At 44.6% G+C, this 27,414-nt stretch overlaps 2 protein-coding genes across 7 annotated transcripts in view; both read right to left on the minus strand.

Annotated features, from left to right (window-relative positions):
- Positions 1-20,805, minus strand: part of PCYT1A (phosphate cytidylyltransferase 1A, choline) — a 62,331-nt gene extending 41,526 nt beyond the window's left edge. For 3 of the 5 annotated variants that reach the window (XR_608804.5, XR_004670904.3, XM_003806420.6), the window contains exons 1-2: positions 18,033-20,801; positions 1,419-1,545 (exon numbers count right to left, since the gene is read on the minus strand). Coding sequence is in view for 2 of the 5 variants with exons in the window: in XM_003806420.6 (XP_003806468.1) it covers positions 1,419-1,535 (117 nt within the window). In the remaining 3 variants the exon portion in view is untranslated. Of the gene's footprint in view, positions 1-1,418; positions 1,546-17,949 lie in introns of all 5 variants that reach the window. The other 2 variants (XR_010111490.1, XM_008953394.6) reach the window with 1 other exon arrangement.
- A 795-nt stretch (positions 20,806-21,600) lies between these two features.
- DYNLT2B (dynein light chain Tctex-type 2B) overlaps positions 21,601-27,414 on the minus strand; it is a 28,907-nt gene continuing 23,093 nt past the window's right edge. Inside the window, exons 4-5 of one of the 2 annotated variants that reach the window (XM_024928399.3) lie at positions 26,395-26,458; positions 21,601-21,742 (exon numbers count right to left, since the gene is read on the minus strand). In XM_024928399.3, coding sequence (XP_024784167.1) covers positions 21,677-21,742; positions 26,395-26,458 — 130 coding nt within the window. In that variant the 3' untranslated portion in view covers positions 21,601-21,676. Of the gene's footprint in view, positions 21,748-26,394; positions 26,459-27,414 lie in introns of both variants that reach the window. The other variant, XM_003806428.5, reaches the window with a different exon arrangement.

Here is a 27,414-nt window from a genome sequence, read left to right on the forward strand (position 1 = left end):
GCTGGTGCCAAGCGCTAAGCAATGTGGGAACCCTCTAGAAGCTGGAAAAGGCAAGAAGATGGACTTTCCCCTGGACCCTCCAGCTCTGCCAACACCCTGATTTTAGCCCTCTGAGACCCATTTCAGATTTCTGATATCCAGAACTGTAAGATAATTCATTTGTATATTTGTATTATGGTAATTTGTTACAAATGCAACAGGAAACAAATATATATACTTGCCCTTATGATCAATATCAGCCCTGCAGGCACTTGTCTATTTGTAGGGTATTATTTGCTTTTATTGCTCAAGACAGAGCATTCATTTGGAATAACTATTAATTGTTTCAGAATAGATTTTTCCCTTTGGGCTGGGAGGCTCTAGAACTAAGCAGTGGAAACTGAGTTTGATCAATGGCTAATAGTCAATATAGGTAAAGAAACATACAATTCTGTCACTGGGATTTTGAAACACAGATTTCATAATAATATTAACAACAGTAGCTTCAATTGTGTGTAAGTGTTCTCTGACATGTTTTTATTATGGAAAGTTTTAGGAAGGGTAGCAAGCTGAGACAGGATAGGCAGTGTGGAGGAAAGCTTTAGGAAGGGTAGCAAGCTGAGATGGGATAGGCAGTGTGGAATGGGGTCTTTCATCTAAGGTTTGGCAATAATTAGGAAATACAAAGATAATTTTCCAGAGATAAAGGAGCATAAGGTAGGCATAAACGGAAAAAGGTTCTCATCTAAGATACAACTAGTAACAGGATGGAGGAATGATAGAGGGAGAAAAAACAGCAGAAAAGACGCACTAGACACCATGAGATGATACGAAGATCAAATCACTGCCTAGAGCCCCAATTTTTCTATTTCATTAGTTTTATTTATTTGTTTATTTACTTTTTATTTTTATTTTTGAGATAGGGTCTGTCTCTGTTGCCCAGGCTGGAATGCAATGGTGCAATCTCGGCTCACTGCATCCTCCGCCTCCCGAGTTCAAGCAATTCTCATGCCTCAGCCTCCCAAGCAGCTGAGATTACAGGCATGCGCCACCACGCCCGGCTAATTTTGTATTTTTAGTAAAGACGGGGTTTCACCAGGCTGGTCTCAAACTCCTGACCTCAGGTGATCCGCCCACCTCAGCCTCCCAAAGTGTGGGATTACAGGTATGAGTCACCGCACCTGGCCATATTTCAATAGTTTCAGCCTAATACACATGCAACTTCCATATTTTCCTAACACTTCTTTTTCTAAACCCAATGTAAAGCTTCTACAACTGAGCTGTGAGTCATAATCCAGTAAAAAGGCAGCAGATTTCCAGTGACTGTGAAAATACACTTACTATTCCTTCTTTTCATTATTTCAGAAGACATGTAACACTGATATCATCAATGTCATATCGGTTTCTACCCTCCCCCTGCCAGGTTAATCTCCACTTACCACTGCACAGCGCTGCACTTTGGAAGGAACCCCATCTTCTTCTGTTGCCCCGTTGGGTCCGGGCGCCTCTTTTCTCCTCTTCCTTGCATTGACCTTGGCTGAACACTGTGCATCCATCTTCTTTTAACTGGTCATAGAAAGTGAAAACAAAAATTTTCTCATTGGGGTGGGAAAAAGTTTGTCACCAGTATTTCAGAGACGTTGACGTGGATACACTCAGCAAAATACCAATTCTACAGCTGCACTTCACCAAGATGAGCCAATGGCATCTGGCAAAACCAGCGAAGCTTCACAAAACACAGGCTCTAGTAGAAATACTGAAACGCCTCTCTGTGCAACGATGGCCACAGTGAATTGCCTGAAGTCGGAAGTCATTCCCCCTCACAGTGCAGCCTACATACTAACTGCTCATTTTAAATCCTGATTGCATGCAAAAGATTGGAATAATTTGGCTGAGAAAGATAGTTACACAGACTCTCCCACTACCCTCCGCATCATCGATATGACAGGTATAAGGCAATGTGAAGGTATGACTGGTGCAGGTAGAGAAAAGAGCCCTTTGTAAACGGATGGCTCTCACCAAGTCCTGGATTAACAAAACACGGATTTCTTAACTCTAATTTTTTTTAAGACGGGGTCTCACTCTGTTGCCCAGGCTGGGGTGCGGTGGTATGATCTTGGCTCACTGCAGCTTCAACCTCGTTAGCTCAAGTGATCCTCTTGCCCCAGCCTCCCAAGTAGTTGGGACTACAGGCACATGCCACCACACCTAGTTTTTTTTTTTTTTTTTAAGAGACAGGCCTCGCTATGTTGCCCAGGCTGGTCTTGAATTCCTGGCCTCAAGTGATCCTCCAACTCAAACTCCCAAAGACTTGGGATGACAGGCATGAACCACAGCACTGAGTGAATTTCTTAAAAGTTATATAGATTTCAGTGACCACTTCACCAGAGTTACTTGCATGAAAATTGTGGAGTAGCATAATGGTTTTTCTTTACTTTTTTGTTGTTTTTATTTTTTTAGGAGTCTTGCTAGGTTGTCCAGGCTGGAGCGCAGTGGCTACTCACAGCCATAATCATAGCACACTGTAGCCTCAAACTCCTGAGCTTAAGCAATCCTCCCATCTGAGCCTCCAGAATAGCTAGGACCAGCATAATGTATTTTTTAAATGTCCTTCTCCTTCTTTCCTTTTTTTTTTTTGAGAAAGAGTCTCACTCTGTCACCCTGGCTAGAGTGCAGTGGCACGATCTCGGCTCACTACAACCTCCGCCTCCCAGGTTCAAGCGATTCTCCTGCCTCAGCCTCCTGAGTAGGTGGGATTACAGGCACCCACCACCACGCCTGGCTAATTCTTTGTATTTTTAGTAGAGACAGGGTTTCCCTATGTTGGCCAGGCTGGTCTCGAACACCTGACCTCGTGATCCACCTGCCTTGTCCTCCAAAAGTGCTGAAATTACAGGGGTGAGCCATGGCGCCCAGCCAATTTTTGTATTTTTAGTAGAGACAGGGTTTTGTCATGTTGGCCAGGCTGGTCTTGAACTCCTGACCTCAGGTGATCCACCCACCTCGACCTCCCAAAGTGCTGGAATTACAGGTGTGAACCACTGCACCTGGCCCTTCCCCTTCTTTTCTCAGTACTCATTTCCCTTTCCTCTTTCAGGGTCTTAACACCTCAAGCTTGTTCACAGTTTCCAGCTATTAAAACCCCCTCAGGGATTCTCCTTCCCCCAAAGGAACTTACTTATTATTGTCTCATTTAGCAGAGAGTTTCTAGCAACTAGCTATTACAGCAAAGTTCTGAATATTCTGTATTTCATGTTTAAGTCACAGAATACTTGGGGTGTCACTTCGCTAGCCAGAAACCTCTGTGGCCAGTGGCACCTTTGCCTGAGTTTTGCTCAGGCCCGCTGGGCTCGTTCCGTCCACTCAGCCTGGTAGGCTATGCTCAGCTTGTGTTACCAGCACAGATTCCATGCATGCCAAGGACAAGCCAGGCACGGAGCGGCAAGGGGTGCACAGGCGAGCCAGCACAGGGTCCGGCCACTGCGCACAGCCAGGCACGCCAGCTGCCAGGGGGTGAGCAGCTCGAGGCGCCAGCTCCCTGAGAGGCTGCAGCTGAACCAGGCGTACTACAAGCAGCTTCCACTGCAGGCACTGGGGAACATGGTGGTGCCCAGAAGCTTGGAGAGGCCAGGAACCACAGAGCTCCAAAGAGGGTGTCACAGCCCTGGCTCAAGGAGCTCTTAGGTCTGGGCTTCCCAAAGGGCTACAGCTCTTCTCTTTCTCTCTCCTCTCTTCTCTCTTTCTCTTGCCCACAGCGTGGCAAGCAGTGGGGGAGGGGAGGACGTGTTTCGGCTCTGTTTGTGTTTCAGCTCTTTCAGTCCCGCCATTTGGCAGATCCCGAGTTCTTGTCCCACGTCCAGGAAGAATGAGGTATATGGACAACTGGAGGACGAGCAAGGTGAAGAGGTGCTTTATTGAGCAACACAACAGCCCTCAGGAGACCCCAAGCGGGTAGCTCCTTTCCGCAGCGGGTCGTCCCAGCATCTGTGCAGCCCTCAGCGGAGAGGAGACCCAGAGTGGATAGCTCCTATCTGCAGACAGGTCATCCTGACGTCTCTGCAGCCCTCAGTGGAGAGGAGACCTGGAGTGGGAAGCTCCTATCCGCAGGCAGGTCATCCCATCAAGTATGGCTGAGTCCAGGGTTTCTACGGGCTTCAGTGGGCAGGAAGTGCATGCTGATTGGTCCATGGGCAGCCATAGGCAGCCCGGAAAAAGCATCATAAGTTCTCATTCCAGTCCACAGAACTGGCAGCCTGGGCCCCAGGCTTCAGGCCATCCCTGGCTTGAAGGTGGGGCTTCACCAGGGACCCGCCCATTTCCGCCTAGGAGCCTGTCTGCCTCCTGCTGTCATCAACCTGCTGTCCACAGCGCCCAGGCTATTCACGAAGGGGCGCCTGCAGGCCTGAATGGAGCTGCCCTCAGCTCCGCCTTGGCCTCCCCTCCTGTGCTCCTGGACACCCAAAATCCAGAGGGGGCCAAGGCAGAAGGGGGCTGGCATGTCAGCACTGCCCCTAGCACACGCACACCCAGCCAGGTCATGACAGTGCCCAGGCTTGGCCTCAACTTTGCTCCAAAATCAGAGCAGGCACCAGGAGCAAGGAGAGGCCAGGCAGTGGGAGCAGGCACTTCAAGCCTGCAGGGGCAGGGGAGGTTCCTGGGCCCCCAAAAGCACAGGGAAGCCCGGGTATGTAGCCACGGCTGCTCCCGCCCTGCCAACTTGGAAACGGGCAGGGCTTCCACCTACTCCCAGCTCCCAGTGGCTCCATGGAGCGTGCAGCACAGACCATGCCTCCCCGACTGCAGCCGGCATCATGGCAGCAGCCCATCCAGACAGGCCACCGCTGCCATCATTTACATGTTGGCTTTTCAGCCCCCTGCAGGGATAGTTGCGTTTTTCTTAAGTAACACAATTTGTACAAATAAATTACTTTCTTGATACTGATGAAATTTTAGGAATCAGCCAGAAATTGGGGGTAGGGGAAACTCTATGATAAACTGTCATCTCTGCACAAGATACGGTTCAGAGAAAAATCTTCAGAACAGGTGGAAAACCAATGCCAGACAGAATGAGGACAGTCTGCTCTGCCCTACTGCCTCTCATAAGCCTGACTGAGATGTTCGTCTAAACAACTGCAACTGTGCCTTACTTTCTTTCCTCCGGCTCAACTCCGAGTGGCAATATGACAAGATGTACAAGAAACTGGCCTAATTCTTAGAAGCTGAAGGTGACACCCCATGAGTCATGGCCAACATGAAAAAATGTCAGAGTCCAAAGTGAAAGATGAGCACCACCTAGAAACTTCCTTTCATCACAAATGCAAATTAAAATGGAAGAAGGGTTCTATACATTTCACTCCGAGTTCTTTCAGTGATGATGATCAGAGCTTGTCTTCACTATTGTTATTAATGATTCCTTCATAATATTCAGAGGTCAGTACTCTCATCTCAGTGGTCTGAGTGAACTACTCAAAATGCCTAATCCATCCAATTAATGATAGTTTTCTAATTTGCACAGTACTCTTCTGTAAGTATCTGCTCAATTCTTCTAAGTGTAGAGAGACAAAATCCACTATGAGAAATATAATCAGCAATTTGGCATCTGGCAAGTCAATAATATCAGGCAGTCAAAAATATGAGTACTTACTGCTTACAAAGTACTGTATCATAATTTTTAAGTACAAACTGAACCTGGAGGACATTATACTAAGTGAAATAAGCCAGACGAGAAAGACAAATACCACAAATGACCTCACTTATTTGTGGAATCTAAAAGAGTGGAACTCACAGAAGTACAGAATAGAATGGTGGTTACAAGAGACGGACAGAAGAGGGTGGAGAGCAAAAAGGGAGATGTCGAGTACAAAAATTCAGTTTTGAAAGGAGAAACAGGCCGGGCACAGTGGCTCACGCCTGTAATCCCAGCACTTTGGGAGGCTGAGGCGGGTGGATCACGAGGTCAAGAGATCGAGACCATCCTGGCCAACATGGTGAAACCCCATCTCTACTAAAAGTACAAAAAATAGCTGGGTGTGGTGGCGCATATCTGTAATCCCAGCTACTCGGGAGGCTGAGGCAGGAGAATCGCTTGAACCCAGGAGACAGAGGTTGCAGTAAGCTGAGATCGCACCACTGCACTCCAGCCTGGCAACAGAGTGAGACTCTGTCTCAACAAAAAAGAAAAAAAAAAAAAAAGAATGGAGAAATAAGCTTTAGTGATCTATTGCACAGAATGGTGACTATAATAAATAATAATGCAGCCAGGCACGGTGGCTCACACCTGTAATCCCAGCACTTTGGGATGCCAAGGCAGGCGGATCACAGGGTCAGGAGATTGAGAACATCCTGGCTAACACAGTGAAACCCTGTCTCCACTAAAAATACAAAAAATTAGCCAGGCGTGGTGGCGGGCACCTGCAGTCCCAGCTGCTGGGGAGGCTGAGGCAGGAGAATGGTGTGAACCCGGGAGGTGGAGCTTGCAGTGAGCCAAGATCGTGCCACTGCACTCCAGTCTGGGCGCCAGAGTGAGACTCCGTCTCCAAAAAAAAAAAAAAAAAAAAACAAAATAAATAATAATGCATTTTATATTTCAAAATTGCTAAAAGAGTAGATTTTAAATGTTTTCACCACAAAAAAATAAGTATATAAGGCAAGGAATTTGTTAATTAGCTTGATTTAATCATTCCACAATGTAAACATATATCAAAGTATCACATTGTATCCCATAAATATAAACAACTATTATTTATCAATTTAAAAAATTAAAGGCCAGGCACAATGGCTCACGCCTGCAATCCCAGCACTTTGGGAGGCTGAGGTGGGCAGCTCACCTCACGTCAGAAGTTTGAGACCAGCCTGTGCAACATGGTGAAACTCCATCTCTACAAAAATACAAAAATTAGCCAGACTTGGTGGTGCATTCCTATAATCCCAGCTACTCAGGAGACTGAGGCGGGAGGATCGCTTGAATCCGGGAGGCAAAGGTTGCAGTCAGCCGAGATCGCACCACTGCACTCCAGCCTGGGCAACAGAGCAAGACTCCGTCTCAAAAAATGAAAAAAAAAAAAAATTAAGTACAAACTATTTTCTCAAGGAAGCTTCAATTAAGGCATGGAAAACACACACAGAGCTCCACCTCAAAAATGCTTATGATATAAAAATGCTCTTCAGGATTCTAAAACCATGGGGTGAAAGTTTGCTGAGGAATAGGATATTTGCAGTTACGAAAAATTGACCAGGTGTAGTGGCACATGCCTGTAGTCCCAGCTACTCGGGAGGCCGAGGTGGGAGGACTACTTGAGAACAGCAAGTCAAGGCTGCACTGAGCCATGATCATGCCACTACACTCCAGCCTGGACAGCAAAGTGAGACCCTTTCTCAAAAAAAAAAAAAAAAGGCCACATGCAGTGGTTCATGCCTGTAATCCTGGCACTTTGAGAGGCCAAGGCAGGCGAATCACCTGAGGTCTGGAGTTCAAGACCAGCCTGGCCAACATGGTGAAACCCCGTTTCTACTAAAAATATAAAAATTAGCCAGGTGTGGTGGCGGGCACCTGTAATCCCAGCTACTTGGGAGGCTGAGGCAGGAGAATTGCTTAAACCCAGGAGGCAGAGGTTGCAGTGAGCCAAGATCATGCCATTGCACTCCAGCCTGGGTGACAAGAGTGAGACTCCATTTCAAAAATATATATATATATTTTTCTTTACCTGCTTACACTATTATGTGTTTATACTATTCCTTATCTGCTTACATACAGTTCTTCTATTTTCTAAAGATGACTTTTGGGTTTTACATTATATTCTACACTGTTCTTTAAACTGAAGTCTTTAGATCCTTCGGATTTAAAATAAACATATCCACTGCTTTTTGGGTTTTAGTGTAAGACACTTCTTTATCTCATCCACTTCTCAGGAGACGGAAAACATCTGGGTCACAGATATTCCATAATGATAACCCTAAAAGAATTTAGAAATTATGCAAAGATTACTCCTCATGACTTTCCTCTAGAACTACTGCTGTTTAAACTTTTACTCTGGGCTGGGCGCGGTGGCTCATGCCTGTAATCCCAGCACTTTGGGAGGCCAAGGTGGGTGGATCACATGAGGTCAGGAGTTCGCAACCAGCCTGGCCAACATGGTGAAACCCCATCTCTACTAAAAATACAAAAATTAGCTGAGCGTGGTGGCGTGCACCTGTAATCCCAGCTACTTGGGAGGCTAAGGCAGGAGGATCACTTGATCCCTGGAGGTGGAGGTTGCAGTGAGCCTAAATCGCACGCCACTGCGCTCCAGCCTGGGCGACAGAGCGAGACTTTGTCTCAAAATAATAATAACAATAATAAACTTTTACTCTGTAGGTCTCACAAGTTTTTTTCATTTTTCCCCGGCCTTCTTATGCCATCCCAATGTTCTCTCACATCTACTAACTTATAACCGCAGCACCAAAGCATACAGAATAATAACTGATGTTTAAAATCATGGAAAAAGTTACCCCCAGTCTCCCTCATGTTCCAATAGATGCTTGCCCGGACACATCACCTTTGCTACTGAGAAAGTATAGAGAAAATGTATGTGGGAGGATGAGTGCGTACTGAAGACAGTAAATACATCCTAACATCGTGTTGGCTTCTTAATTGGTTACACTGAAACTTGGGTGTACCTAAAGCCACACCGCCATTACAACATCGATAACTGCCCAGTAACCATTTGGAATACCTCCAACAATGAGGAACAATATTTCCTGGACTCTCAGTTTATGATAAGTGCGCCTCTGTAATCAACCAATACCATTCAAGTAAGGCACAGTGATGGCTCTGGAAAAGGAGGTGGCTTTAAATATCTACATTCAAAGGGGAAAAAAAATACACGCACACACACAGGCTGCCTTAATATCCCTGTTTGTCCAGCGGGCAATGGGACTGGGAAATGATCGCGCCTCCTCAGAGCCAATACAGTAGGAGGCGAACATGGGGCAGTGCATTACTTAATGCCCTGCAGACTGACCCTTAGGAATGAGACAGAAAGCAAAGTATTTGGAGATAGAATAGAGAACCTCCCTCAAGAGCCCTACTAGGATGGGCCAACACTTCCTGTTTGTTTAGTGGTTCATCCTCCAGAACACTTTCTTTGTCAAAAAGGCTATAACAGCCCAGTACAGTGGCTCATGCCTATAATCCCAGCACTTTGGGAGACCAAGGCGGATGGATTGCTTGAGCCCAGGAGTTCAAGGCCAGCCTGGCCAACATGGCGAAACCCCATCTCTACTAAAAAGACAAATAATTAGCCAGGAGTGGTGGCACATGCTTGTAGTCCCAGCTACTTGGGAGTCTGTGGTGGCAGAATCGCTTGAACCCAGGATGCAGAGGTTGCAGTGAGCCAAGATCGTTCCACTGTACTCCAGCCTGGGTGACAGAGCAAGACCTCATCTCAAAAAAAAAAAAAAAAAAGCTGGGCCAGGTGTGGTGGCTCACACTTGTAATCCCAACACTTTGAGAGGCCAAGGCGGGAGGATCACCTGAGGTCAGGAGTTCGAGACCAGCCTGGCCAACATGGTGAAGCCCAGTCTCTACTAAAACTACAAAAATTAGCTGGGCGTGGTGGCAGGTGCCTGTAATCCCAGCTACCCAGGAGACTGAGGCAGGAGAATCGTTTGAACCCAAGAGACGGAGGCTGCAGTGAGCCATGATCATACCACTGCACTCCAACCTGGGTGACAAGAGTGAAACTCTATCTCAAAAAAAAAAAAAGGGCTGACAGCCAGAATACAGCAGTTGTAAGACCTGATCTTTCCAACTGCTGCCTATTCACTCCCTAGATAAGTCACCTTATCTTAATCACTGAAATTTGAGCACAGACTCTAAATATGGACATAAAAACCCATCCCCCAACACCCTGCCTGCTAAGTACATTAGTGTCTCCAAAGTGCCCTCAAAATACAGAATGCAGTATCTGTGCCTGTGATTTTTACTCCGACTCACAAAGACCTGGCTTGGTTTCTGCTGACTCACCTACCAGTACACACTGCTTGCCTTGTTCCTGCACGTTCCAACACATGCCTGCTGAGGCACATCAACTTTGCTAGACAAGTGGAAGATGTGTTTGTGGAGGGTGGGGTGGCACTGAGGAGACACTAAGGATACAGCTAGTCGTATTTTTCCAATGTGAATGTCCTGAAGGAGACAGAACCTAGGTGCTGGCATGTCTATGCTTGAGTCTGAAAGATGATAGGCTCCTACAAGTAGTTTTAGGGACTCCTATCCAGTCCTTTCTTTTTTTTTTTTTTTTTTTTTTTTTTTGAGACAGAGTTTCACTCCTGTTGCCCAGGCTGGAGTACAATGGCACGATCTCAGCTCACCGCAACCTCCACCTCACGGGTTCAAGCAATTCTCCTGCCTCAGCCTCCCGAGTAGCTGGGATTACAGGCATGCACCACCACGCCTGGCTAATTTTGTATTTTTAGTAGAGACGGGGTTTCTCCATGTTGAGGCTGGTCTTGAACTCCTGACCTCAGGTGATCTGCCCGCCTCAGTCTCCCAAAGTGCTGGGATTACAGGTGTGAGCCACCGCACCCGGCCTATCCAATCCTTTCTATTCAACTTCCTTATTGCAAACAGACCTACCAAGCGAAAGAGGAGTTGGACTTTGCTTCCTGAACTATGTAACAATCTAAATATAGCAGAGTCCTCTCTTATCCACAGGGGAAATGTTTCAAGACGCCAGCAGATGCCTGAACCCCTAGAGAGTATGGACCCTATATGGACAGTTGTCCCTCAGAATCTGCAGGGCACTGGTTCCAGGATCTCCTGCAGATGCCAAAATCCACAGATGCTCAAAAGTCCCTTATATATATAAAACGGTGTCGAATTTGCATATAATCTATACCCCCATATACTTTCAATCTTCTCTACATTACTTACAACACCTAATACAATGTAAATACTATGTAACCAGTTATTATACAATATTGGTTTTTTATTTGTACTATTTTTTATGGTTGTATTGGTATTTTTATTGTTTTTTTTTTTTTTTTTTTCTGAATATTTTCGATCCAAGTTTGGCTGAATCTGCGGATGTGGAGCCCGTGGCCACGGAGGGCTGACTCTACTTTGTTTTCTCCCTATATACACAGAGCTATGATAAAGTTTTATTTATAAATTAAGCACAGTAAGAGATTAACAGGAATAACTAATAATAAAACAATTGTAACAATATACTGTAATAAATGTTATCTGAATGTGGCTGTTCTCTCTCGCTCTCAAAATATCTTACTACATCATACTCACCTATTTTCTGACCGTGGCTGACTGTGGGTAACTGAAACCACGGAAAGTAAAACTGCGACTAAGGGTGAGCTCTTGTAGTAGCAAGTTGCAATTACATATGCTATTCCACATTTCAAAAATCTAACTCAAACTTGACCAATTACTACAAGGAACTATTTGCAAAAAGATGAGGCGTAATTTTTCCTTTGCACTCTATTCCTGCCTTCCCCATCTCTAGGCCTACATTATCTTCCCCACTAAAACCCAATGCCCAGTATTTTTCTATCAGCATATCAATGCCCAGTTCCAAAGCCCAGTGCGCAAGCAGACTTTACATTTGGGATGTTTCTCTGCTTCTACCGTGGTGGTGCTTAATGAGCTGGTGCTCTAAGAGGCAAGCTCTGGAAACTCAAGGGTTAAAGTGCATCTAATATTCCTGGCACTCATTAATCATACCATCTTGCTGTACACTCAGGTCTTTCTGGAGATAACAGTGTAAGGACGTTGCCCCCTATGTAAAGGCCTTTGAAGCTTGAGGGAGTATATGGCTAAGCGAAAGTAGGGAAAAGAGCTGGACTCAAGAACCAGAAAATCTAGATCAGGGGTCAGCAAACTACAGCTAGCTGGCCAAAGATGGCCCACTACCTGTTTTTGTAATTAAAATTCGATCGGAACACAGCCATGTTCACTCACTGATGTGTTTATTGTCCATGGCTGCTTTTGTGCTACAACAGCAGAGCTGAGTGGTCACAGATACTGTGTGACCTGCAAACCCTAAACTATTTACAATCTGGCCCGTTACTGAAAAAGTTTGCTACCTCTCATCCTAGATGAAATCAGGACCAGCTTTATTAATAATTTGGTGGCAAATTCTACCTAAATTTACCCAATCTAAAGTGAAAAACAGTGTTAGAAATAGAATTATTTCGAGTGCAGTGGTGCAATCATGGCTCACTGCAGCCTCGAACTGCTGGGCTTAAGTGATCCTCCTGCCTCACCCTCCCAAGTAGCTAGGACTACAGGCACATGCCACTACACCCAGCTAATTTTTTGTAGAGATGGGGGTCTCACTTTGCTGCCCAGGTTGGTCTCAAACTCCTGGCCTCAAGCAATCCTCCCACCTCAGCCTCCCAAAGTGCTGGGATTATAGGTATGAACTATCACACCAGGCTGAGAACTTATAAATGTAAAAGTGAATTTCAAAACATGAGCTTCTCTGACAGATTAGTTCTAAACTAAAGTTCAACGTTACTTGTCATGAGCCCTATAAACTGTCACATTTAAGACCTTAGCTTTGAACTGGATCTCTTCCCTCTAATTTCGTCAGAGAAACCCTTATTCAACAAACACTGAGCGGCACTTACTCTGTGCCAGACCCTGGGTTAGCCACTGGCACACATAATAAAGCTTATACTTCTTCGGCCTGGACATGTAGTAGAATATTTCAGGAAAGAAAAAACCATGAGGGACACATGTAATAGTTCTTACAGTTGAACAATTTTACTCTGCCACTATTCTACCAGAATATTTGGTGAGTAAACTCTTGTGTTTAGAATGTGATCTTCCTAGAGTGGGTTATGGAACTCATATCTCTGAGGCAGGGTCTATGATAGAATTCAGGAAGTCTGTGAATTTGGATGAAAAAGACTGTATCTTTATTTTCACTTCAGTGATGAACATAAGCTACAGCAGTAATAGCAGACTTATTAGACAAATGGATTTGTTACCAGTAGAAATCATGGATATTTTCATACCATATCATACTTCTTAAATTTTGATAACTATATATCAATATAATTCAATATAACTGGTTTTCTTTATAGTTCTATGTATTTTATTTTTGCATATAAAAACATATTCCAAAAAGGAACTCTAAAAGCTTTCACCACACTGCCAAAGGAGTCCATAACACAAAAAAGATTAAGATTCCTGTTCTACGGTCAAAAAATAAAGAAACATAATCACATTTAGGGTAATTTTCTGTATATAAAAAAACTACCTGTTTTTTATTAAGGGTCATATGCTCATTTTCTATAGAGCAGGGACCATATGTCATTATTTTTGGCAGCCTTCACTTCAAAACTGGTTTGCAAGTAGTTGTGAATGTGATATAACAGCCTAGCAGATTCATGGGTTCCCCTGGCTCATTGGCAGTCATCCTAGTCCAAACATAGAAAGCCTCAAACTAATATAACTTTCAACTTGCGGTACAAGAGAATTCCCAAAAGAAAGCGAGGGGCAAGGCACAGTGGCTCACGCCTGTAATCCCAACACTTTGGGAGGCCGAGGCGGATGGATCACTTGAGGTCTGGAGTTTAAGACCAGCCTGGCCCACATGATGAAACCCCGTCTCTACTAAAATACAAAAATTAGCTGGGCGTGGTGGCGGGCACCTGTAATCCCAGCTGAGGCAGGAGATCGCTTGAACCCAGGAGGCAGAGTTTGCAGTGAGCTAAGATTGCACCACTGCATTCTAGCCTGGGCAACAAGGCAAGACTTGGTCTCAAAAAATAAATAAATAAATAAATAGAAAGGAGGGAAAAGACACACACAGAAAGCCTGCTATTAATATATATCTATTAACCTGGTTTACGAATGGTAAAATACAGGTAATTCAATTATTTACATTAATGAATAAGGTAGGTAACAAACCTAAAAGAATGCCAAATATGAGACTCATTTCTTTTTATCTTCTGAGGTGGCGCTTCGGCACATGCTGCAAACGTAAAAAGGTACATTCCTTGAATTGACTGGCTAAATTGTAGAAAGGAATTAGGATTTAAATTCTGCCACAAATAATCCACAAAGCAATTAACAAAACAAATCACAGATGAAACATGTGTTTAAGTACTCATTTGACAGGAATACTGTGAAAAGAGAGGTTTAGGACTAAAAACAGAAAGGTTTACGCTTAGGAAAGAGGTTCAAGGACTTAGGGAAAAGGAGATGCCAGAAGCTGCCAAGCAGATAAGCAGGAGGGCTGACAAGGCCTAAAGTGCTGATCCCCTCACTCTCCCAAGTCACCCCTTCTGATAATATGCTTGATGTGTGATAATGTCAAAGATGTACAAGCAGCCAGCCACAATCTTGAGCAAAAAAGGGACTCTCACAGTCCTGTGATAATTGGCAAGTGCCCTGACTTTAGGGTTTCTCTAACTGGAAACAAATCCAAGAAAAAAATGACTTTTACAAAAATGTATTCTTTCCAATCTATTTCAAGGTAACACAAACTTTGATGTAACGGAGACCTATTTCTGCTTGATTCAGAAAGGGAAATTTCTATTAGTAGAAAAATCAGAAGGTCTGCTTCAGATCAGTTATGTAAATACTTAGAAAAGCATGATGCTTAAGTAAGAACTCTACTATTATTAGCAGATATTTTGCTATTATCCATCATTAATAACAATGGAAAATTATGCTTGCTTTTTATCTGAGCATTTCAAAAACTAATTCTCATCAGCACTTATAACATCTCTAGGAGAGGTTATTCAGCTCCCTAGGGAAATACTGTCTAACTTAAAGGCCAGACAGCTCTGAATTATAAATGGAGTCAGATGGTTTACAAACTCTATGAAATTACATATAAAATTTAGTAAGTTCACATATATTTCAGATTATTAAAGGGCTGTTTAATCATAAGAAGAGTTACCTCTGGCCATGGTTAGAAAATCTAAAACAAGAGAAAGCAATAATGCTTTCCATACATAGTCACAGGGCGAGTAAATGTTAACATCAGAGGAAGTCACCAGGGACTGCTAAATCCAGGCTCTATCTAACTAGATCATTCTTCTTAAGGGATCACATATCCAAAAAGCAGGTCCCCAAGGAAAATAAAACCCCACTGCTTATGGGAGGAGAATCATAGACTGAGGGGGAATGAAGCTCATTCTTTATCAACCAGGCCATCATGCTAGTTTTCAAAGGGAATTTGCAAAGCAAATCTTTTGTCCTACAAAAAGATTCATTTCATTCAGCAAAGAAAAAAGACCCTAGAGGGAGTACTGCTGAATCCCAAGCCTCTTCCACAGTCTGTTACCTTGAAGCATAGATGCTGTTCTAGAAGAAACCCCTGGGTAGTTCCTTTTAGCTATGTAGAATGTAAGTCAAGTAAACATCTAATGTGCTAGAAAAAGGTGTAACTAACCAATTTATTTAGCCAAGAAAAGGCTATCCCCCACCATTCTCAACTCATTCCCATTCAAGAACCTATCTGAACTCTATTCCCCTATTACAGAGTGTAGGGGGCAGGAGTGGTTATCAGATTAATACATTGTATGATAAATTAAATGACCTCATACTTCTCCTATTATAAAAAGCACTGGTGGCACAATCAATAGCACCTTCTAAAAAGAGCTGTAAGGCCAGGCGTGGTGGTCACACCTGTAATCCCAGCACTTTGGGAGGCTGAGGTTAGTGGATCACCTAAGCTTGGAAGTTTGAGACCAGCCTGGCCAACATGGTGAAACCCTGTCTCTACTAAAAATACAAAAATTAGCCAGGCATGGTGGCACATGCCTGTAGTCCCAGCTATTCAGGAGGCTGAGGTAGGAGAATCGCTTTGAACCAGGAGGCGGAGGTTGCAGCGAGCTGGGATCGTGCCAGCACACTCCAGCCTGGGCAACAGAGTGAGACTCTGTCTCAAAAATAAATAAATAAATAAATAAAATAAAAAGGGCTGTAAGAGAGAAGGAAGTAGTAACATTCACTTTAATTTCATCTACATCACTCACAGCCCTAAAGAAAGGGAATGTGTAGGAAATAAAGTCAGCAGCTAAAGCTTCATTTACATTACCCATAGTGTGGTATCATTCCTAGCATGCCAGGCTTGGCCTCAGTGTACAAATCATTGAATTAGAGAGCTAAGTACATTGAAGTCTCTCCCATGTGGCATCCCAATCACCATTATTGACACTGCGAGTGTCATCATTTTGTCCCCCTTTCTTTCTCATCATGGTCATAGTTTACTGCTATTACTGCACTAAATCCCATTCTCAATGTCTTTTTACTAGCAATTCTCTGTACTTGCCAAATCACTAAATATCAAGATAAATAGGCTCTGGAGGTCATATCTTCCTTCCTACTTCCATTTTATTGTTGGCAGATTATTTTCTGCCCCTATCTTGAGTTTCCTTCCCAACCCTTGTTCCTACGCTCAAAGCTTCCCGTTCCTCATGAGCAGTTTCTCATACCACAAACCCCTAAATCCTCACTGCCTCTATAAATATCACAAATATCACTGTCCCTTTTTTTTTTTTTTTTTTTGAGACAGAGTCTCCCTCTGTCACCCAGGCTGGAGTGCAGTCGCACAATCTCAACTCACTGCAACCACCGCCTCCTGGGTTCAAGCAATCCTCCCACCTCAGCCTCCCGAGTAGCTGGGATTCCAGGCATGCGCCACCACACCCGCCCAGTGTCCCTATTTCAGTATAATTTCTGGTTCTCCCAACTGAGATGCCGAGTTTCAGCTCTCACAGCTAGTCACCTCAATTACATTCAGGAAGCCTCCTCCAGTTAGGCCAGGCTAATACAGCCTGTTCCCAATTGCATCTTTGTACTTCCAAAGAGTTCCCTATTCATAGAATCATTACATTTTAGAACCAAAAGAAAACTCAGAAATCATCCGGTCCAATGTTTTTCAAACTTTTAAAGTACATTTTGCTTCTTACACTTTGAGATGTACAAAATCTATTTTACATCATAATCTCATACACACATAACTCAAACAAATCACATGAAACAATACTTACCCTTACTATGTAAACACACTGAAAGTTTCTATTCTATTCCACTTTTTAAAAGAAAAGTACAGGTTCAGGCCAGGCGCGGTGGCTCACACTGTAATCCCAGCATTTTGGGAGGCCTAGGCGGGTGGATCACCTGAGGTCAGCAGTTCAAGACCAGCCTGGCCAACATGGAGAATCCCCGTCTCTACTAAAAATACAAAAATTAGCCGGGCGTGGTGGCGCATGCCTGTAATCCCAGCCACTCGGGAGGCTGAGACAGGAGAATCGCTTGAACCAGGGAGGCGGAGGTTGCGGTGAGCTGAGATCGCGCCACTGCGCTCCAGCCTGGGCAACAAGAGCGAAACTGTCTCAAAAAAAGAAAAAGAAAAAAAGTACAGGTTCCATCCACTAAATTGGTTTCACAGCTCAATACTAGGAAGAAACCCATAGTGTGGGAGGCATTAAACTAGTCCAAACTTCCCATTCACTGATGAAGAAACTGTAACTCAGTGGTGAAGTTTGTCCGTAAAAGTTAAACTCAGGCCTGTTAAGTTCCAGACCAGTGTTCTTTCCACTAAAGACCTTCTCTGCCCAGTCACGGCCAATCACACCCCGTGCCCAAACACAACCCTACAGCGCCATCGCCCATCACGGATCCCACCCTCTTCTCCAAGTCAGCCCCTCGAAGTCACTGCTCTGGGTCGGAGTCCCCTCGCGGCCGCTGCTCGTGTTCCCTTAGGTCCGGATCCCCCACAGTCACCACCAATCGATCAGAGTCTCCTTGGACTCCTTGCCCCTTGATCATAGTCCCTTGCAGTCACTGCCTCATACTTCCTCGGTCCAAGTGCCGTCGCAGCCCCGGCCTCGCGCTCTCCGAGGTCACCGTGTTTCGCATTCACTGCTCCTGGGTCACAGTCCCCTCGCTGTCACTGGCCCTCGGTCACAGTAGCCTCGCAGCCCCTGGCTCCCACTGCCCTCGCTGTCACTTACCACTCTTCCTCAGTCACAGTCACCTCGCGGTCCCAGCCCCACAGTTTGTCCTCTCAAACAGAGACGCAAAGATAGGCACACACCTGCAACTCACGCTCCCCCGAGCCCGGTCCGGTCGGATTTCTGGCCGGCGCCGCGTCACTGACTAGGGAAGTTGAGGAGGTTGCGGGGAGACGCCCGGGGAAGGCAGCTGATGGAAGAGCCAGCCGGAAGTCCCGCCTACTTCCCCCACCTCTGTCAATCCGACCACGACTTCTCCTTGAAAACCACGACTCCTGACACAGTAGTTCCGCCTCCTCAGAGGCCCCCGGGATGAAGTGACCCAGCAGAAATACCAGAGACCGGAGACGGAATGGCCCAGGGTCAGCCTCCACCCGGAACCGGAGGATGCAGCGAAGACGTCTCCTTGAAGTGGGATACGGATGTGAACCGGCCCAAGTGCTCGCCGGTCCGTCAAGACGCGCTGCCCGGCTGCTCCCGTGTCCAACTCGGGCTGTGTCCGCGCAGGCGGGCCTGGGCGCGGAGGTCCTACCGCAGCCCGCACCCCCGCACCCCCGCACCCGGGCAGCCAACGTGCAGGAAGCCCGGGCACCTTCAGCGGAGACGCCCCGACCGCGGCTGCCTCGCCGCAGCGTTAGCTTTTACCTACGTGGGGAAGTAAGGGGAATTTGCGACCGCCAGCCCAGTCCGCTGAAAACCTGTGGCTGACCCACCCTCTTCCTTTTTCTGACCCACGTTGGCTCCAAAAAAAAAAAAATCCCTAGGGATCCACTGGGAGCCAGTTGAGCAGGAGTGGATTAAGACACGTGTCGCAGGGTGTATGGTGGAAAGAAACGTTTTCCTTTGCTAGAATGAACCTTGGGAAGGATCCCTTTTGATTCCGTAGATGTAAGAGGCTACACAATATTATGGAAGAAGGACGTAAAAAAAAGTATTATTATTTTTTAGTTACCAACTGGACTGAAGTAAAAGACCTTTTAAACTTATTTACTTATTCTTTTATTTTTTTTAAAGACGGAGCCTCGCTCTGTCGCCCGGGCTGGAGTGCAGTGGCGCGATCTCGGCTCACTGCAGCCTCCGCCTCCAGGGTTCAGGGGATTCTCGTGCCTCATCCCGAGTAGCTGGGATTACAGGCATGCGCCACCACGCCCGGCTAATTTTTGTATTTTTAGTAGAGTCGGGGTTTCACCATGATGGTCAGGCTGGTCTCGAACTCGTGACCTCAAGTGATCTGCCCGCCTCAGCCTCTCGAAGTGTTGGGATCACAGGCCACCGCGCCCAGTCAACTTTCTGTTGTTATTGTTGTTGCTTTGCTTTTTTTATTTTATTTTGCTTTTTTTGTCTACATCAAGGGTATCCAATCTTTTGGCTTCCCTGGGGCACATTGGTAGAAGAGGAATTGTCTTGGGCCACACATAAAGTACACTAACAGTAACAATAGCTGATGACTTAAAAAAAAAATCGCAAAAAAAAAAAAAAAACCTCATGTGTTTTAGAAGTTTACAAATGTGTGTTGGGCCGCATGCAAAGCTGTTCTGGGCCGCGGCTTGGACAAGCTTGGTCTACATGCTTAACTTGAAAGTGGCTGAGAAGAAAGAGGATGGGTATAACTGCATCTGCTGAGGAGCCTCCAGGGGGAAAAAGGATTTAAACCTGAATTTCAAATATGTCTTTGAACATGGCGGATAGACTAAGGTACCCCAAATAAGGACAGTTAGCTGGAGAAGACACCGGGGCCTCTAGGGGGAACATCACTACAAAAATAGAGTTGAGATAGTAACCAACATCAGAATCTCAGAGTCTTAAGGGAGGATGAATTTCATAAGACCCTGACACTGTGGACAAAGAAAATGGATGGGTATTTAGGCTAATAAGCTATGTAAGACATAGGATGGCAAGAGCTGAGCAAAAACACTGCGTGAGAAAGATAAAGGCAACAATTCAAAATGTAGGAAAAAGCAGCCAGGCATGGTGTTTCACGCCTGTACTCCCAGCATATTGGGAGGCTAAAGCAGGAGGATCACTTGAGGCCAGGAGTTCAACACTAGCCTGGGTAACATAGCAAGGCCTCATCTCTATAAAAAATAAAATTACTGTTGGGAGGGCAACATGGGCGGATCACAAGGTCAGGAGTTTGAGACCAGCCTGGCCAACATGGTGAAACCCTGCCTCTACTAAAAATACAAAATTAGCCAGGCGTGGGGGCGCATGCCTGTAATCCCAGCTACTTGGGAGGCTGAGGCAGGAGAATCTCTTGAACCTGGGAGACTGAGGTTTCAGTGAGCCAAGATGGCGCCACTGCACTCCAGCCTGGGTGACAAAGCAAGACTCTGTCTCAAAACATAAATAAATAAAATAAAATTACTGGCCAGGTGTGGTGGCTCACACCTGTAATTCCAGCACTTTGGGAGGCCAAGGCAGGCCAGATCACTTGAGGCCACAAGTTTGAGACCAGCCTGGCCAATGTGGCAAAACCCCATCTGTACAAAAAAAAATACAAAAATTAGGTGGGCATGGTGGTGCCTGCTTGTAATCCCAGCTACTCGGGAGGCAGGAGAATCTCTTGAACCCAGGAGGCAGAGGTTAGTGAGCCGAGATCGTACCACTGCACTCCAGCCTGGGCAACAGAGCAACACTCTGTCTCAATAAATAAAAAAATAAAAATAAACATTTTTTAAAAATAGCCATGTGTGTTGGCATGCCTGTAGTCCCAGCTACTCAGGAGGCTGAGGTGGCAGGATCACTTAAGCCTAAGAGTTCAAGGCTGCAGCAAGTTACAGTCCCGCTACTGTGCCCCAGCCTGGGCAACAGAACAAGGCCCATTCTCTGAAAATAAAAATAAATAAATTCAAAAGTTATTTTAAAGATGTAGGAAAAAGCTTTATGCACAAATAAAGCCATGTCTTTATTTTTTATAATAGTGAAAAATCAGAAATAAGCAGACCCTCAATAAGGAACTGGCAAAAATAACAATATGGTATAACCTATTGAAATAAATGCCGCTATTAAGTCATGCATCTTAAAATCATAATGCAAATAAAATGACATAAAAACTGTTCATAACATCATGAGAAATGAAAAATGAGGGTACAAAATTATATGTTTTTTAAACCTTGGAAATAAAAAACATTGGTAGAAAATATACCAAAATTTTTACCATTGGTTATGTTTGAACAATTGAAATGGCTTTTCCCCTACTTTTTTCTCTGTGTTCCAGTGTAACAAGAATATAGTAGGGCCGGGCGCAGTAGTTCACACCTGTAATCCCAACACTTTGGGAGGCTGAAATGGACGGATCATGAGGTCAGGAGTTTGAGACCAGTCTGGCCAATATGGTGAAACCCCGTCTCTAGTAAAAATACAAAAATTAGCCAAGCGTGGTGGCACTTGCCTGTAGTCCCAGCTACTTGGGAGGCTGAGGTAGAAGAATCACTTGAACCCAAGAGGCGGAGGTTGCAGTGGGCCGAGATTGTGCCACTGCACTCCAGCCTGGGCGACAGAGAGAGACTCTGTCTCAAAAAAAAAAAAGAAAGAAAGAGAGAAAGAGAGAGAGAGAGGAAAGAAGGAAAGAAAGAAAGAAGGAAAGAAAGAAACAGAACATAGTGTAACAAAATCAAAACATTAAAAATGTAAGGCCTAAAACACAACAGATTCAGTTGTCAAACTACTAACATCTTTATTTTGTCAACAATATTAAAAAGTTCAGATTTCTTCATGGTCATGTCTTTTACCAGCTTTTCAAAGATTCATTCAGTAGTAGAAACAGCCAAATGCTGCTACAACGCAGAATAAACTGTCCTAAAAAATAAATACAACACACACACATCCAGAATGTTAGTACTAAAGAGGGAATGAGAGCAGCACAGGCAACTGAAACTAACACCATCTCAGATCTTTCCAATTTTTTTTTTCTTTTTTGAGACAGGGTGTCACTCTATCACCCAGGCTGGAGTGCAGTGCTGTGATCTCAGCTCACTGCAGCCTCGACCTCCTGGACTCAGGCAATCCTTCTACCTCAGCCTCCAGAGTAGCTAGGACCACAGGTGCCTGCCACCATACCAGGCTAATTTTGTTTATTTTTTGTAAAGATGAGGTCTCACTATGTTGCCCAGGCTGTTCTTGAACTCCTGGGATCAAGCAATCCACCCATGTTGGTCTCCAAAAGTGCTGGGATCATAGGCGTGAGCCACCTCACCCAGCCACCAATTTTCAATCAGGAAGACTTTTTCCTTCTTCAAGAAGTGAAGGGTTTCCAGAGTATAGCTACACTATTGCTTGCCTGAGGGTGACTACAAAATTGCTTGCTAAAAGGTTAGGATGGGTAAAGAATTAGATTTTCTGAATGCAAAAATAAAATGTGAACTAATGAACTTTAGGTAATACATATTCATAAAATAATTATTCACATATTTCCTGATTTATCACAGAAATAATGTATGAAATGCTTTGAGTTTCTTGGAGTAAACTCCATTACTCATCCCAAGAAACCATATTATAAGTATCACTGATAATAAGAACAACAGGACCTTGTCATAAATTCTGGATAAGAGAAATAGTCTCTGGGTGTTTGTTCTTAATTGATAAAATTTACTTGTCCACCTTTTAGTTCAGAATCACAAAATGCTTTCCAGAGCCCAGTCAAATTGCTTAAAACATTTTTAGGCATTTATTACAAGATTTCCACCTGCCTCAGCAACTCCTGCACCACTAACCTCACCTCCAGCCTGGTAATGATGGGATTAAAACAATTCCAACTCAAGTACCTGATGATTAACCAAAAGCAAAATTCTTTGGTTTAGCCCAGCTCCCTGGCTCCTTGGGTGGATAACTCTGAACTGTGTTCTGCGACAGTGCTGTGATAAAGGACCTGCTTTGTTTTTAACTTCCGGTCCTTCATGGAAGGATGCTTTTGTAAAATGCAATAAAAATAGGTAACTCAGAACATGAAATGAAAAAAAGGAACATACAAAATACAGCCCCAATTTTTTTCTTAGATTCACTGCACAAAAGATTACTTTGTCAAATTGCTGTAAGAGTTTCTAAACCAACCCTTATACTCAGTGTATTGTTTACCTCATCATGGACCTGTAACAAACAGGTCACAGAGCGGTGCTGGTCTGTGCACCCCACTGTGAGTGGCCCTGTTCTACAGCACCACCCAGAGTTCTCCAACAGGACTGAGCCCTGTCATCCAGCAGTTTTCCGCTCAATACCACATGATTTTCCCTCCTCTCTCATTTCCTCTGCCTCTACTAATGTTTCCTGGAATCTCCCAAATAAAGTGCTTTTTTTTTTTTTTTGAGACAGAGTCTTGCCCTCTCACCCAGGCTGGAGTGCAGTGGCGCAATCTTGGCTCACTGTAACCTCCGCCCTCTGGGTTCAAGCAATTCTCCTGCCTCAGCCTCCCAAGTAGCTGGGACTACAGGCGCCCGCCACCTTGCCCGGCTAGTTTTTGTATTTTTAGTAGAGATGGGGTTTCACCATGTTGGCCACGCTGGTCTTGAACTCCTGACCTCAGGTGATCCACCCGCCTCGGCCTCCCAGAGTGCTGGGATTACAGGCGTGAGCCACCACACCCAGCCTAAAGTTTTTTATTACATATTTGTTCATTTGAGTATTGAGTGGCCCCCACTGGATGTTAATAGGCAGAAACCATGCCTGTCTTATTCATAATTTTGTCCCTAGCCCCTCAGGTGCAGAAGCTGACACATAATAGGAGCTCAGAACTATTTGTTGAATGAATGAATTGTATCATCTAAAGATGCATTTTTTGGCCAGGCCCAGTGGCTCATGCCTGTAATCCCAGCACTTTGGGAGGCCAAAGCAGGCAGATCACCTGAGGTCAGGAGTTGGAGACCAGCCTGACCAAATAGTGAAACCTTGTCTCTACTAAAAAATACAAACATTAGCCGAGCGTGGTGGCATGCACCTGTAGTCCCAGCTACTCGGGAGGCTGGGGCAGGAGAATTACTTGAACCTGGGAGGCAGAGGTTGCAGTTAGCCGTGATGGCACCACCACTCTCCAGCCTAGGTGACAGAGTGAGACTCCGTCTCAAAACAAACAAACAAGATGCATTTTTTTTTTTTTTTTTTTTGAGACAGAGTCTCGCTCTGTCTCCAGGCTGGAGTACAGTGGCACAATCTTGCCTCACTGCAACCTCTGCCTCCCAGGTTCAAGCAATTCTCCTGCCTCAGCCTCCCGAGTAGCTGGGATTACAGGCACCCAACACCACACCCGGCTAATTTTTGTATTTTTAGTAGAGACGGGGTTTCAGCATGTTGGCCAGGATGGTCTCAATCTCTTGACGTCATGATCCGCCCGCCTCGACCTCCCAGAGTGCTGGGATTACAGGCATGAGCCACCGTGCCTGGCAAAAAAAACCATCTTCTTAGCTTGACTTTTCCCCCAAAGATAGCTGATAAATTAAGATTTACATAGTACTTCCCACTGTCCAGCCCCTGATCCCTAGGGTAGTTAAGCATAAAATAAAACTTTGGTGGGGCTGGGTGCAGTGGCTCACGCCTATAATCCCAGAACTCTGGGAGGCCGAGGCGGGCCGATCACCTGAGGTCGGGAGCTCCAGACCAACCTAACCAACATGGAGAAACCCTGTCTCTACTAAAATTACAAAATTAGCCAGGTGTGGTGGTGCATGCCTGTAATCCCAGCTACTCGGAAGGCTGAGGCAGGACACATCAACCCGGGAGGTGGAGGTTATGGTGAGCTGAGATTGTGCCATTGCACTCCATCCTGGGCAACAAGAGCAAAATTCTGTCTCAAAAAATAATAAAAATAAAAATAAAACCTTGGTGAGACCATAGAATTTTAGAGCTAAAAGCTACCTTAAAATCATCTACATAAGCAGTGTCCATATCTGGCAGTCAGCAGAATCATGGGGAACTTTTTAAATATTCTGATTCACTGATCTAACCCCTGGCCTATTTGATCAGAATCTATTTGAATAGGGACCCAGCGTCTATATTTTAAACAACTTCCCAGATGATCCTTAGGCAGCCACAGCCAGTCTTTGGGAAAATGTACTTCAGCTTCCTAATGTCACTGATACAATGTGAGAAAAATCCAATGACTTACCTGAAGTCATTCAATTAGAAAGTGACAGAACTGGAGATGGAATCCCCCTCTTATTTCTTTTTACTTTTTTCTTTCTTTTTTTTTTTTTTTAATTTTTGAGACAGAGTCTTGCTCTGCTGCCCAGGCTGGAATGCAGTGGTGCGATCTCAGCTCACTGGAACCTCCGCCACCAGGTTCAAGCAATTCTCCTGCCTCAGCCTCCCAAGTAGCTGGGATTACAGGCGTGCACCACCACACCCGGCTAATTTTTTGTGTGTGTGTTTTTAGCAGAGAAGAGGTTTCACAATGTTGGCCAGGCTGCTCTCAAACTCTTGACCTCAAGTGATCCACATGCCTCGGCCTCCCAAAGTGCTGGGATTACAAGCGTGAGCCACCCCACCTGGCCTCACTCTCTTAATTTACTCAATCTAGTTTCTGTTCTACTCTAACTCTGACTCTATGTATTCACAACCTGGGAGTAGATGAATAGAGGATGCAATCATTTCTGGAGTAAATATAAAATAATAACTTCAATGAAACCTCTTTTGTGTGTGTGTGTGTGTCACCCAGGCTGGAATACAGTGGCACAATCTCAGCTCACTGCAACCTCTGCCTCCGGGGTTCAAGCGATTCTCCTGCCTCAGCCTCCTGAGTAGCTGGGATTACAGGTGCCCACCACCATGCTCGGCTAATTTTTATATTTTTAATAGAGACAGGCTTTCACCATGTTGGCCAGGCTGGTCTTGAACTCCTGACCTCAGGTGATCCGCCCTCCTTGGCCTCCCAAAGTGCTGGGATTATAGGCATGAGCCACCGCGCCTGGCCTGAAACCTCTTTTTAGAGATTCCTCTTTATTTTTGCTTAATTTTAATAAATGGCTTTAAGATAAAGTAATAAATTTTACTACTAAAAAAAAAATGACCTTTGCTCATGGAATCCCTGCCATCCACATTTGTTTGCAACTTAGCAAAGTGTGATTGGTTCAAATGAACAAATAAGTGATTTTAAAATTTTAGTTATAAATTATTACTTTAATAAGGATTATCAGGATTGAGTTTTAGAACACAGTGATTTATGGAGGAAGTGGCTAAAAATAATGTTTAAATAACATGCTAACTAAATAATATGCTATTCAGAAATTCAAACCCATGAAAAATTATGTCATATGTAAACATGTAAGTTTCCTTGCCTATAAGCAGCACTCTAGGTTTCTGCTTTAGTAACACAAAAACTAACAGTAAAATCATTTCATTCACAAGTCAAAGATGAATGACTAAGACAGCAGTGTCTTTCCATCCCAATCAACAGTAAATAGTTTGATTTGCGGTGCCCACGTCCTTAGAAAGGGAAAAGAGGTTTCCAAATACACTTACATTCATGAAAACATCATGAGTATAGTTGTCAGTGTCAGCATCCCAGAAACAGCGAGAAGCCATGCTAAAAAATCCAAGAATGAAGAATTATCAACAATCTAACAAGGACCTAAACGACACATATCTGCCACGAGAAAGTGTTCCTTAATACATTCTCATAGATCTGTACTTCCAAACCTTTCACAGGTAGGTAGCCACAGAGTATTGTATTTGTACCAGAGAGTATACTGGGTAAACCGGAGAAACTAGAGTCAGATGAAGCTGCTTGCAACTAGAGGTGACCAGCCAGGTACTCTGACAGCCTCAGACCCTACCTGATGGCTACAGGGATCAATACTAGAGATTTGTGTGTGACTTTTAATGAGCTCAGCTCCTGCACAACAACAAGACGAGGAAGGCACAGAAAGAGCCCAACAGATTTAGTCCAACCTGATCATTTTATAGAGTCCCAGAAAAAGGAGCAAACTCTGAACTAGAATTCAGTCTTCTAACGAATTGTAACTCCAGAAATATCTCTACAGAATGTTAAACTACCTTGAAATTGGCTATTCTCCTCTCTGCAATTCTTGGATAAGAAAAAAATATTAGTCAAAATAAAAGCCAATTAAAAATGGAAACAACTTAAATGCCCAATAGGACTGGATTGGTAAATGAAATTATGGTATTTCTCAGGATCTGGGAGAATTTTTTAAAAAAAGAAAAAAGAAATAATGATGTTTTCTGGCAATGAAATTCCATGTAGACCTTAAAGAAAAGTTTTGCAAGACACAGTGACGTGTCCCTGTAGTCCCAGCAACTCAGGAGGCTGAGACAGGGAGTATCATTTGAGCCCAGGAGTTCAGGGCTGTAGTATGTGAAGATCACACCTGTGAACAGCCACTGCACTCCAGCCTGGGAGACACAGCAGGACCCTGGCTCTTAAAAAAAAAACAATTCTGCACTTTGGGAGGCCAAGGCGGGCAGATCACGAGGTCGGGGGATCGAGACCATCCTGGCTAACACGGTGAAACCCCATCTCTA

This window comes from Pan paniscus, chromosome 2, assembly GCF_029289425.2.
Source record: "Pan paniscus chromosome 2, NHGRI_mPanPan1-v2.0_pri, whole genome shotgun sequence".
Taxonomy (NCBI): Eukaryota; Metazoa; Chordata; class Mammalia; order Primates; family Hominidae; genus Pan; species Pan paniscus.